At 45.2% G+C, this 13,373-nt stretch overlaps 2 protein-coding genes across 4 annotated transcripts in view; one reads left to right on the top strand and one right to left on the bottom strand.

Moving 5' to 3' along the window:
* Positions 1-13,373, top strand: part of LOC122667905 (ATP-dependent DNA helicase Q-like 3) — a 98,853-nt gene that overhangs the window by 59,737 nt on the left and 25,743 nt on the right. The window lies entirely within an intron of this gene.
* The window catches only part of LOC122667907 (inter alpha-trypsin inhibitor, heavy chain 4-like), a 43,577-nt gene that overhangs the window by 12,772 nt on the left and 17,432 nt on the right, over positions 1-13,373 (bottom strand). For 2 of the 3 annotated variants that reach the window (XM_043864387.1, XM_043864386.1), the window contains exon 10: positions 855-929. The exons of the other annotated variant lie outside the window; for it this stretch is intronic. In XM_043864387.1, coding sequence (XP_043720322.1) covers positions 855-929 — 75 coding nt within the window. The remainder of the gene's footprint in view (positions 1-854; positions 930-13,373) is intronic. 3 annotated transcript variants of the gene reach the window in all.

The following is a 13,373-nucleotide window of genomic DNA, read 5'->3' as shown; positions in this document are numbered from 1 at the left end:
AAATCTAAAGTGCAAGCCTTTACCATGTCATGAAAGATGCACTGTTGTTAAGAGAACTATAGAAGAACTTCATATGTAATCCCATTGTTTTCCCTTTCCTTTATGTTTCACTTTTAACTATGTGTACCAACCAAATAGATTGTCAGACTGCAGACAAGTGGTACATAACAGACCAGAGGCACCAAATAGATCACCAGACTGCAGACAAATGAGACAAAACAGCCCAGCCTCTGGTATGTATTAAAGAACATTGACATGGCACATTGAGTACCTTCAAGACGATTAGTGCAAATAAGTACAATACTACATTACCTTAACATTTGATCCATCGACCTTTTGGATGATCAGAAAAGTTACCACAAACCAACCACCAGGCCCCCTTAAAAAAAATAGTTCACAAATTGGAAGGTTTACAATCATCAGAAAACTTGCAACCTGAAAGGTTTCCTTACATGAAACCTATCAACTAGTGGTAACAAAAACTGGTTGGGTGGCTATGGCAAAGCTAAGGATTAACTTCTTCCTGCCCAGGCCCATCCAAGGACTTAAACCTCTGTATTACAGTTTGGATTGGACGGTGCCAAATTACGATCTGGATCAGTATGTACTGGAGTAAGGTGGTATCAGCCAGTGTCAGCTGGATCAGTGCTGGCTGATCCTCCTAATCTGATACCCAATACTTGAAAGCTTGGCCCATCCTAAGATCACGTTCCTCTTCTACATTTCCATAGTTTTTGAATTCCACTTTTAAAAATTATCTAGAACCTTAGTAAGAGGAACACTTATTTCCTGTTGAATTTATGAAATCTTTTACATTTTATCATTCTTATTTTTAAGAGGAACAATTAACGAACCTTCTCCTCAATAACCTTACTTTCCAGAAGCCATGCTTGAGCTGTAAGTACATCAATTTGTTGCTTTGCCACAATCTGTCCAGAAATTGAAAAATCAAAAGCATAAGCAGATAATGACAATATCTGAGGCATACATTATTTTTCTAAAAACACGGTTAACAGATTAAATATGTTTTGGGCCCTATGACTTGTATATATGTAACCAGAATGGTGAATAAATAATTTAATTCATTACCAAGGAAAAGAAAGGGGGGGGGGGGGGGAGAGTGTACAAGGGCACAAAGCCACAAAAAAATTACAAGGCCCATTTGGGAGGAGGCAAAGCCTGTAAAATCCAAAGCCCATGTGGGCATAAAACCAGAGAAGAAAGCCTAAGAAATACAAAAGCCCACAAGAGCTTAGAAGCCCAACAAAAGGAGAAGGGCAGCCAAGTCATTTCCAGGTAGGGAACCACAAACCCTAAACCAACTATCTCAGCACAACTTGGACCAGCCGCCAAGACAAAAATGGAGCATCACCGGCAAACGAACAGCCACGGCAGAGGGGCGCAGGCCTTGCGGAGGACCACGGCAAAGCGAAGGTTACAGCCACGTCGGAGAGGCACCGGCCTTGCAGAGGGCAACGGCTCCCGGCCGAGCATAGCTTGCAGAAGGCAGACTATGCAGCTGGCAGTAACACGGCGTTAGCCGAGCAAGCCAGGTGGATCAGACAGAAGACTGACCAAGAAGGCTTGCAGCCAAGCAGCTGCAGTCCAAGTGGGCTGGCGACCAAGCGACAGCAAAGGGCGCTGGTGAGGCAAGACGTCTGGTGAGAGAGAAGGCTAGCAGGGCTGGAGGCGAAGAGACGGGCCAGCAGGCCAAGCGAAGAAGGCTGCCAGCGAGGGAGGCGACCCAGCAAAGAGAGCGGTTGTCGGAGACGAAAGCCAACGAAGCATTGCGACCAGACAAGAGAGACCCCAACGAGCCTGGAAACAGGCCTAGCGGGAAGGCGACTTGCAAGGCAGCAAACCAGGCAAGATAGAAGTCCACGAAAACGACAAACCAAGAGGACTGTCAGCAAGCATGACTGCAGACAAGCAAGGATGATGACCACAAGCACTAAGCTGGTCCACACGAGGAGACCAAGCTCCAAATCCAAAAGAAGAAGAGGAGGAAGAAAGGAATGGAGAGAAATAGAAGGAGAAGGGGGAAGGAGGAGCCTGACCTCACAGCCAGACTCCAAACCAGAAGAAGAAGAAGAAAATAGACAAGGAGGACGAAGAAAGGTGGGCGAGAGGTGGGGAGAAAGAGAGAAGGAGAAGGAAGGAAGAATGGGGAAGAGCAGCCTGGTCGTGAGGCCGGGCTGCTCCTCAGCGGCATCGCAGGGTTTTTTCTCTCTAACCAGAATTTTTTAATCGGAACCATACTTCCAACAATGGACGACGTGGCTTTGAAAGCCTCTGTAGTTTACTATCACCTAAAAATTTACCTCATACAATGAGCTTCTTACTCAATTGTTTACATTAATTTTCTCAGAATATTTCAGTGTTAAATACTGTAAAGGACAAAGGATTTGGCAGTTCAATACTTTAAAGGTATCTTCAATGCTCCCATGATGGATTATGTTCCCCTGCAAGATCAACTGCTTAACAAGTTTATTCCTACTAGTCACATGGATGCCTTGAGCTCTATCCCAAAAGAAGAGGAGATTTTGGAAGCCTTTCACTCCTTAAAGGTGTTTGGAGCTCCAGGGCCGGATGGTTTCAGCATGGGGTTTTTTCTTGCTACCTGGGATATCATAAAGGTGGACCTCATTGCAGCCATTGAAAGCTTCTTTTTTAATCTTAGCCAGATCAAAGGAGTCAATCACACTTTCCTTTGCCTTATCCCTAAAAAGGAAGGTGCTACCTTGATGAATGACTTCAGGCCAATTGCCCTATGCAACATTCACTACAAGTTTATTGCAAAGATCCTAGCCAGAAGACTCAAGAGTGTGGTGGATTTACGGGTCAGCGACAACCAATCTGCTTTCATTCCAGGCAGGAACATCTCTGACAATATTCTTCTGTGCAATGACATAGTTAGAGGGTTTGACTCTCTAAGGTGGGATTATATTCCTCAAGTTATGCTCAAGATGGGGTTCCCTATGCCTTTTGTTCACTGGATTAGTTACTGCATCTCCTCCCCTAAGTTCTCAGTTCTTATCAATGGCAGTCCGGCTGGTTATTTTGGAGCTACTGTGGGAATCCGTCAGGGATGTCCTCTATCCCCTTACTTGTTCACTTTGGCCTTGGAAGTCCTCTCCAGGCAAATTCAGACCTGTACTGATCAGCAGCTCATAGCTCCCATACCCAAGTGCAAAGCTTTAAAGCTTACCCACCTTACTTTTGCCGATGACTTGATGATATTTTCAAAGGCCTCCATCGCCTCTCTCGAGTGTATCTTGCTCTGTTTGTAGCAATTTCATGAGATCTCGAGGCTTCGCATCAACCCTTCCAAGTCCCTGATCTTCTTTGCTGGTATTCCTGACTCTGACAAAGGGGAGTTTTTGGAGAGATCAGGTTTCCATGAGGGTCATCTGCGAGTCAAGTATCTGGGTCTCCCTTTGATTTCAGCCAGGCTCTCTGCTCACCATTGCACTCCCATGTTGGACCTTATAAGGAAAAGACTTCAGTTATGGAAAGCCAAACTTCTCTCCTATGCAGGCAGGTTGGAGCTTATTAGATCTGTCTTAGAGGCTTCTTACATCTACTGGTCTGGTATTTATAGGCTTCCGCAAGAAACCATCAAGTCCTTGGAATCTATGGTTGCTGCTTACCTTTGGAAAGGGACTGAGTCGCCAAGGTTTCTCCACCCCATTAGATGGGCTTCAGTGTGCCTCCCAAAAAAGGAGGGTGGCTTGGGCATTAGAAAAATCAAAAAGGTCAACTTGGCTGGTATTATCAAGCTCATCTGGAAGATTGCCTCTAAGAAGAAGAGTATTTGGGTAGATTGGGTTTACTCAGGCCTTCTCCGCCAAGACTCTATTTGGACTGCCTCTGCCTCTTCGGATGCTTCTTGGGTTTGGCGTAAGATTCTTGAGACTTGCCATCTTGTTCAAAGCTACGTCCTCAACCACATTGGCGACGGTCGCTCCACTTCTCTTTAGTTGGATAATTGGCACCCCAAAGGAATATTACTTCACCTTGTTACCCCAAGGACAATCTATGCTACAGGCCTCCATAGGCAGGCTCTTGTTGTTGACATTCTCCACCAGGATGATTGGGCTCCCCCCCCTACCTCTTCCCAGCCGCTTGCCCTTATTTGGAATGATCTTCAGTCCATCCATAGAAGACTGCCTTCTAGGGGAGACAGTGTCTCTTGGACTGCAAACAGCTCGCACATTTTCTCCTCCAAGGCTCCAAGGGAACTTGGAATCTTATCCATTTCAAAGGATCGTCGGCTATCTGGAGGAAGCTGCTCTGGTTCAAGCATCACATCCCTCGCCACTGCTTCACTGCTTGGAGAGTCTTCACTGACTGTCTTCCTACGCAAGCTTTTCTCTGCAGGCGTCACATCCAGGTTTCCAATGCCTGCTGCCTTTGTTGAAGCAATAATGAAGACTCGGCTCACCTATTCTTTGATTGTCCTACCTCCAGGGCCATCTGGAAAGGCATTCTGTCCAAGTGTTGGCCTACCCAAAGAAGGATTCTCAACTTCTCTAGAGAATGGATTTGGGTTGATATGACCTTTGGTGGCTCTTCTATATGCGACACTATGAGAAAGATGGCCTTCTGTGCTGCCCTTAACCATATTTGGATGGAGCGGAATATCAGGAAATGGACCTCCAATTCTCGTTCCTTTCAACAGATTTGGGATTCCATTTCCTTTGAAATCTCCTCCAAATTATTGTCTGCCCCTCCCTCCTTTTGCGCTGACACCCAAAGGAATAGGCTAATTGTTGTCTCCTGGGGCCTTTCAAATGTTTCTTTTTCAGCTTCAGCTCCCTCTAGTTGAAGCTTTTCTTGGCTGTGGGCTTTTGTAGTTCCCCTTCGGGGGCCCTTCTTTCTTTGTTAATGAATTCTTTATTCAACCAAAAAAAAAACTTCAGAACTCTTAGGTGTACTAGCATGTATTGGTTTCTATACTCATTATTCGCTTTTTCCCCTTGTTCCATTACTGCAATGGTAGAATAGGATTCATGTAGCCAATACCAAATACTTGGGACATGACTTAGAATTGAGGCTATCTATGGTAATATCGGTATTATTAAGCACATGCCTGAAGCATGCACCTTGTACCATACGCATGAAGTACATCCCTTGTGCTTCATTACTTTGCACTTGCAAGTACTTCACAAAGGAGTGTACCTAGCATAACCCTCTGGTTTGTGTGCTCTATTCAAGCAATGAGCATAAGCTCTGGTTGTTTAACAATTTAAACTAACAGGTTTGATCAACTTGAGAAAACATAACATGCCATTCAATTTTGCAATTGTAAAACTATAGGACTTTGGGTTTGATGTACTGCACATAGATTATGTGCCACAGAATATATGGTTTATAATCATGCAGATTGCTTATGTACTAATAGAATTAATAGACCATATTTTTCTTACTTTCCTCATTGGTTATGCACCATGTTAATGTCATTCTATATTAATCCTTACCTGCTATTTCTGCCTCACTTCATTCAGATGTATCCCCATTGCAGCTTACACCTCAAGCCTTAGGTGACCTTGGTGCCTTATGTCTGCCTCTTACTTTGATAGCTTTGGGTAAATTGTGAGTTTTAAGTATGTTTTGCGTCCGGCTGGTGACCTTGGTGCCTTAACAGGAAGGCGAGGGGTGGTAATGTGATCTTAAAGTTGGATATCAGCTGGAGTGGGACTTCCTGTGGAGGGTTCTCTCTAAATTTGGGTTCTGCAGGGACTGGATCAACTTGATCAAGAAGACGGTCGAGAACTGTTGGTTCTCTGTTGTGCTGGGGGGTAGGCAGTCTGGCTTTTTCAAGTCTACCAGGGGGCTGTGACAGGGGGACCCTTTGTCGCTGGCGCTTTTCATCTTGGCAGAGGAGGTGCTTAGCAGGGGGATCAAGGAGTTTTTGTTGAAGGGCACGCCTCCTACTTCAGGCTTCCGCGAGGGTGCCCAGGGATCTCTCATTGCCTTTTTGCAGGCGATACCATTATTTTCTCCAGGGGAAAGAAGAGCTCGCAAAGGCAAATCATGGGCTTTCTTAACAGGTATGGAGGCTTTTCTGGTCAGCTGGTTAACAAGCAGAAGAGCTGTTTTGTGGTAGGGGTCAGGGCCACGCCGGCCCAGGCTAGGATGGTGGGGGTGGTTACTGGATTCTCACAGAAGGCCTTGCCAATCACTTATTTAGGCGCCCCTCTTCACTGTGGAAGGCTCAAGATCAGCTTCTTTGATGGTCTGGTTGATAAAATCTGCAACAAGGTTGCAGGGTGGAAGGGGAGGCTCCTCTCTACTGGGGGTTGGGTCACTCTCCTGAAGCATGTTCTCTCCTCTATCCCAATCCATGTTCTTGCCACGTTGGACCCCCCAAAATCTGTTTTGCAGAGTTTATATGGCATCTTTGCTGATTTTCTTTGGGGAAGCACGGATTGGGGAAAGCGGCAGCACTGGGTTTGCTGGCAGAAGGTGTGTAGGCCGTTAGAGGAAGGGGGCCTTGGAGTTAGGTTGCTGGAGGACATTGGCCTCTCTCTGAGGCTTAAGGGGCTGTGGACCTGGCGGACCAATCTCTCTGGAGCGAGTTCTTCAGAGCCAAGTTCTTCAAAGGTCTTCATGTGTCTCTGGCTGAGTCACAGGGGGTGAGCTCAAGGTCTTGGAGGAATGCCCTGGCTTTTAGGGGGCTGCTGTTGGAGAGATCACGGTGGCTAGTTGGCACAGGGAATGTCTTCTTCTGGCTGGACAATTGGTCTGGGGCTGGTCCGTTGATTGATGCGGTGGACAATGGTGTTAAGATATACCAGAATACCTGTGGGGGTATTCTGGTCTTTTTCCTGCTTTATTTTAGTTATATTTCTGTTTTACGTATTCCTAGTCATATTTCGGCTATGACTAGGGTTATTTTTGTCTTTTGGCTGTATTACTTTAATCTATAAATAAAGAGCTTGGCTGGTCTCATCGATCCATCCAAGTATTTCCCTAATTTCTGTCTTTTAATATGGTATCAGAGCTTAATCTCTGATTGAGCCTGTTTATTAGCCCCCCCCCTTCCATTGTTCTTCCTTCTTCTTCTTCCATTTGATCCCTTCTCCCCCCCCCCTTCCATTGTTCTTCCTTCTTCTTCTTCCATTTGATCCCTTCTCCCCCCCCCCCTTCTTCCACTCAATCTTCTTCAATTTTTTTTTGGTTTCTTCTTCTGGATTAGGGCAGATCTAATGAGGTGAACTGTTGTCTAGATGCAGCCCTAATTAATCACCTCCTCACTTGATGATTTAACAAGTTTTTGGTTCGATAGCTGCTGCCCATTCTTCTGCGATTTTGTTTGGAGTTCTCCCCTCTTGAAGATCAGTCTCCTCTCTCAAATTGAAACTGGTTTGTTTATTGGGATCCATTCCTGCAGTTTCTATTGGACAGCTGCTATTACAGGTTCTCTTCTCCAGCATTGAAGCACCTCCTCATATCGATCTACTTTCAGGGTTTTTTGAAAAACCCTGACACTTGTCGATTTTTTTTTGGTTCTGTGTGGATTTTTTTTTTTGAGAAGCTTCTTCATCTACAATCAGTACCATATCTGCAGAATTTTCTCAGCCTTTGAAGACCCCTAAACCAGATCGATTTTTTGGTTTTAGGGCTGTTTGTTGCTGTCACCCTACTTCTGTTCTTGCTGCCACAGGGATTAATCAGGCCTTTGTATCTCTGATTTTTGCTGCTACACTCTTCTCTTCAATATGGGAGACTCAGAGGTGACCACAACCAACTCTGGAGGTGATTCTCAGTCCCGGACAGAATTCCTCCCTTATGCTGCCTCCATTAAGCTCGATGGCACTAATTATCTCATATGGGCCAGATCTCTATCCTTGACTGTAGCCGGTAGATGACTCAGTGGGCATCTTCATGGCACCTCTAAACAGCTTACTGAAGAAGGGCCTGCCAAGACTCGATGGGCTGCTAATGATGCTATGGTTATGTCTTTTGTCTTAAACTCCATGCCACAGGACCTTTCCAGCCAGTACCTTCTTCTTGATGCTGCTGCACAGATATGGGCTGCTGCTAAAGGCACTTATGGCCAATTGGGGAATGATGCCCAGGTGTATGACATCCGGAAAACACTCTCTTCTACTGCCCAAAAGGAGCTGTCCGTGACTAAGTACTATGCTGTCCTCAAAAGTCTCTGGCAACAATTGGACCACTATGCCCCTTTTCAGCCTACCACAGCTGCTGATGCTACTGCTTATTCAGCCTATGTGGATAAGTTTCGAGTTTATGACTTCCTGGCTGGTCTTAATGCTGATTATGATCCCATCCGTGTGCAAGTACTTGGTCGGGTACCTTTCCCTACATTGGAGCAGGCCTTCTCCTTTGTTCTTACTGAGGCAACCCGTCGAGCTGCAATGATGTTGGGTCCCTCTGTTGACAGATCAGCCCTACAGGCTGCTGGTTCTAAAGCTACTTCATCGGATACTACTGCTCCTGCCACTGCTACTGCTGCTGCCCCTACACGGGAGTCTGTCAGGTGTGACCATTGCAATAAACTCTATCACACTAAGGCCCAGTGCTGGAAATTACATGGGAAGCCTGCTGATTTTGAGGCTAAACGTGGCCATGCTAAACCTAAAAACAAAGCCAATCACACTGAAAGTGTAGCTCCAGCACCCACTGCTGACAACAGCTTCTCCCAGGAAGAATTCCAAGCTCTCCGGCGTATATTACAGTCTTCCGCTGCCTCTGCTACATCTGTTCCTGCCGGTCATTCCACTCCATCAGGTTCACACTTTGTCCGCTCAGGTATCTCCTTTGCTGGTCACTGTGCATCGGTTGTCTCCGCTCCCTAGATTATAGACTCCGATGCCACTGATCACATGACAGGTTCTTCTAACCTTTTTATACATATTCCCCTTCTTCTGACAAAGATAAAGTTCGGGTGGCTGATGGTTCCCTCTCTTCCATTTCTGGAAAGGAGTCCATCAGTTGCTCCCCATTACTTACCCTGTCCTCTGTTTTGCACATTCCTAATTTCACTACTAATCTTCTCTCTATTAGTAGTATTACCAAACATCTGAATTGCAAAGTTATTTTTTTTTCCTACTCATTGTGTCTTTCAGGAACTGGACTCGGGGAGGACGATTGGATCGGGTAGGCTGCATAATGGATTGTATCTTCTTGATGATGGACCGCACCAGGCTTTGCCTTCTCAGTTATGTCCACCATCTTCTTCTTCTGAACTGCACCAATGGCATTCTAGATTAGGACACCCCTCTTTGGGCACATTATCTCTTTTATTTCCAACTTTGTTTAAAAATTGTAGTAAGGAAGAATTTTTTTGTGAGCCATGTGTCTTGGCCAAACAGACACGATCCAATTATCCTATATCTAATAAAAGGAGTTTTTCCCCATTTCACTTAATTCATACTGATGTGTGGGGCCCTAGTCGTAAGGCCTTTCTTCATGGCCAGCGATGGTTTGTTACATTCATTGACTGTCATTCCCATTTCACTTGGGTATACCTCGTGCATAACAAGAGTGAAGTCTTCTCTTGTTTTCAGCATTTTCATAAGATGGTCCAAACCCACTTTAATGCCACTCTCAAGATTTTAAGGAGTGACAATGGGAAAGAGTATATGGAAGGTCAGTTCCAACGATACCTTTCTACCCATGGCATTTTACATCAAACCAGTTGTGTTGATACTCCAGCCCAAAATGGTGTGGCTGAGAGGAAAAATCGCCATCTCTTGGAGGTGGCCCGGGCCCTAATGTTTGCCCGTCATGTTCCCTCCTTTTATTGGGGGGATGCTGTCCTTACTGCAGCCTATTTGATTAATAGGCTGCCAACTCGGGTTCTTGCTTCTAAGTCCCCTATTGAGCTTTTATCTGGCTCTGGCTTTTATATTGTTCCCCCTAAGGTTTTTGGGTGTGTCTGTTATGCTAGGGATACTAGATCTCCTGGCAAACTTGAGCCCCGCAGCCTACGCTGCATTTTCTTAGGTTACTCTGCCACCCAAAAGGGGTATAAATGTTATTATCCTCCTGCCCGCCGTACCATGGTCAGTATGGATGTAATCTTTCACGAGGCTCTCTCATATTATTCGTCCCCACCTCTTCAGGGGGAGAGTTCTAGTGAAGATGTGTTGACCGTTGACCCCCCTCTTCGGCATGTTTATGATGAGTCTACCCCTACTGTCCCGAGTATGCCTACCCCTACCCTTCCCTCTACGTCAGGGGGAGAGATTCCTACAGGGGGAGGTGTCAAATTCTCCTTCAGGGGGGAGATGTTCCTGCTCAAGGGGAGGTCACCCCAGTCTAAAGAACCATTGGTGAATTTCAGCGGAGGATTGATGCGACAAATTTGAAGGTTTTTTCACGGAACAGGACCAGACATATGGAGCTTCAATCCACTATGACACCAGTTCCCGTCCAATTGCCAACCCCGGATCTAGAACCTACTACTCCACCTGGTAATCCTTCTTCTTTGGATCTCCCCATTGCTGTTCGCAAAGGTGTAAGAACTTGCACTCAACACCCTTTATCTCATGTTGTTTCTTATGATTCTTGTAAACAGCTGTGAGATCTGAATGCTTGAGTGATCAAAACCGATCACCCAGGCCCTTTATTTATACTAAATAGAATTACAATGAATCACAGTAAGAATAGAAATAAAACCTCAGTCCTAGTCCTATTAGGAATTCCTAATACAACTAGGAATCACCAAAATAGCACTCGGCTGAGGGGAAAGAACAATAAAAAAGGGAAAAATAAAATAAAGACAATCATAGTACTACTAGGACTAGTTACCCCAATTGGGTAACCAGCCTATCTCAACACTCCCCCTCAAGTTGGAGCATAAATGTCAACCATGCCCAACTTGACCAGAATAGGATGAAAAACCTTCCCACCTAAGCCCTTCGTGAACACATCAGCAAGCTGGTCAGTAGATTGCACAAAAGGAACACAGACCAGCCCTCCTTCCAACTTTTCTTTAAAAAAATGCCTGTCAACCTCCACATGCTTGGTGCGATTATGCTGAACAGGGTTGTGAGCAATGCTATTAGCAGCCTTGTTGTCACAATACAACATCATGGGAAGAGGAACAGGAGTACCAATATCTTGCAATAAACCTTTGAGCCATAACATCTCACAAATTCCTTGTGCCATAGCACGAAACTCTGCTTCAGCACTAGACCCACAGCGTTCTGCTTTTTACTACGCCAAGTAACAAGATTGCCACCAACAAATGAGCAATAGCCAGAAAAGGACTTTCTGTCAGAGGAACCAACCCAATTTGCATCAGTATATGCTTCGACACGAAGATGACCATTCGGAGACAAAAGAATACCTTTACCCGGTGCTGATTTTAAATACCAAAGGATCCGAATAACAACATCCATGTGAGAGGCATGTGGATCATGCATGAACTGACTAACCATACTCACAGATACTGCTATGTCAGGTCTTGTATGAGACAAATAAATGAGCTTACCAACCAATCTTTGATACCGACCTTTGTCGACAGGAGTTCCCTCCTTTTCTTTAAGTCTGGTAGTAGCATCCATAGGTGTATCAGAGGGATGACACCCTAACATTCCAGTCTCGGTCAATAAATCTAGGATGTACTTCCTTTGAGAAAGAAATATGCCTTTAGAAGACCGAGCAACTTCTATCCCTAGAAAGTACTTTAGTCTTCCCAGATCTTTTATTTCAAATTCTCGCCCAAGATAAGTTCTCAACTGGGTGATCTCATGATTGTCATTCCCGGTCACCACAATATCATCCACATAAACTATTAGAAGAGTTACCTTTTCACCATTTTTCTTGATAAACAAGGTATGATCAGCGTTGCTCTGCTTATAACCTGCAGAGACCATTGCCTTATGAAATCGTCCAAACCAAGCACGGGGGAACTGTTTCAGCCCATATAAAGCACGCTTTAATTTACAAACTTTCCCGCTGGTCTTATCACAAGGGAAACCTGGTGGAATGTCCATGTACACTTCCTCGTCAAGTTCTCCAAGGAGGAAGGCATTCTTCACATCTAATTGTTGCAACTCCCAGCAAAGATTCACTGCACAAGAAAGTAGCACCCTGACGGTGTTTAATTTCGCAACTGGTGCAAAAGTCTCCTGATAATCGATCCCATAAGTCTGAGTGAATCCTTTTGCCACCAAACGTGCTTTGTATCGATCCACAATGCCATCTACCTTCTGTTTCACCACAAACCCCCACTTACATCCAATTGGTTTCTTTCCTGGAGGAAGAACTACAAATTCCCATGTATCATTCTTTTTTAAGGCTTGCATTTCTTCCATCATTGCTGCTTTCCACTTTCCATCTGTAAAAGCTTCCTGCCAATTTTGGGGAATATGAACAGAAGAAAGAGAGGAGACAAATGTACGAAATGATGGAGAAAGGGAGTCATAAGAGATTACATGAGAAATGGGGTGCTGGGTACAAGCCCGAATACCTTTACGATGAGCAATAGGTAAATCAGGAGACGAAGGAGGAGATATGTTACCTGGAGATTGATCTGGTTCCAGAGTCGACAACTGTGGTGGTGCTGGTGCTGCAGTGGACGGAAGCTGCTTATATTTGGAATGGCCCCTGTGATAGGTTATGAGATTAGAGTCGTTAATTTTCTTCTGAAATTCCCTAATGGTTTGTTGGACTGGAGTCATCTCCCCCTGAAGGGAATTGTCACCCATAGGATGAAGGGAATTGTCACGCATAGGATTTTCAACATTTTCTAAGTTCCCCCCCTGGGGAAAATCCGGTGGGGAACCATCGAAGGGAAGAGGGGAGGAAACAACAGCCGGTTGAGGGGTGGGAGAAACAGGTGGTTGGACCCGAGTCTGGGTCTGTACCGGAAGGTCAACCATCACATCTTCATTGAAAGTCTCTCCTTGAAGAGGTGTGGATTGATAATAGGAGAGAGTTTCATGAAAGACAACATCCATACTGGTGAAGGTACGACGTGTAGGAGGATGGTAACACTTATATCCCTTTTGTAATGGAGAATATCCTAAGAAAATATAATGGACCCCACAGGATTCGAGCTTGCCAGGGGAGCGGGTATCCCGAACATAACAGACACAACCAAAAACCTTGGGTGGGACGACAAAGGAGGAAGATCCCAACAGTAAAGAGGCAGGGGTCTCAGAGTCAAGGACTCGGGTAAGGAGCCTATTGATGAGATAGGTAGCAGTCAGGACAGCATCTCCCCAATATTGGGAGGGGACAGAATGGGCAAACATAATAGCCCGAGTTACCTCAAGGAGGTGGCGATTTTTTCTTTTAGCCACTCCATTTTGTGCTGGGGTATCGACACAACTGGTTTGATGGAGTATACCATGGGCAGCAAGGTAGTGTTGGAATTGACCATCCATGTA

Source organism: Telopea speciosissima, chromosome 7, assembly GCF_018873765.1.
Source record: "Telopea speciosissima isolate NSW1024214 ecotype Mountain lineage chromosome 7, Tspe_v1, whole genome shotgun sequence".
Taxonomy (NCBI): domain Eukaryota; kingdom Viridiplantae; phylum Streptophyta; class Magnoliopsida; order Proteales; family Proteaceae; genus Telopea; species Telopea speciosissima.
Note: the sequence above shows the minus strand (reverse complement) of the source record. Positions and strands in the feature narration are given on the sequence as shown.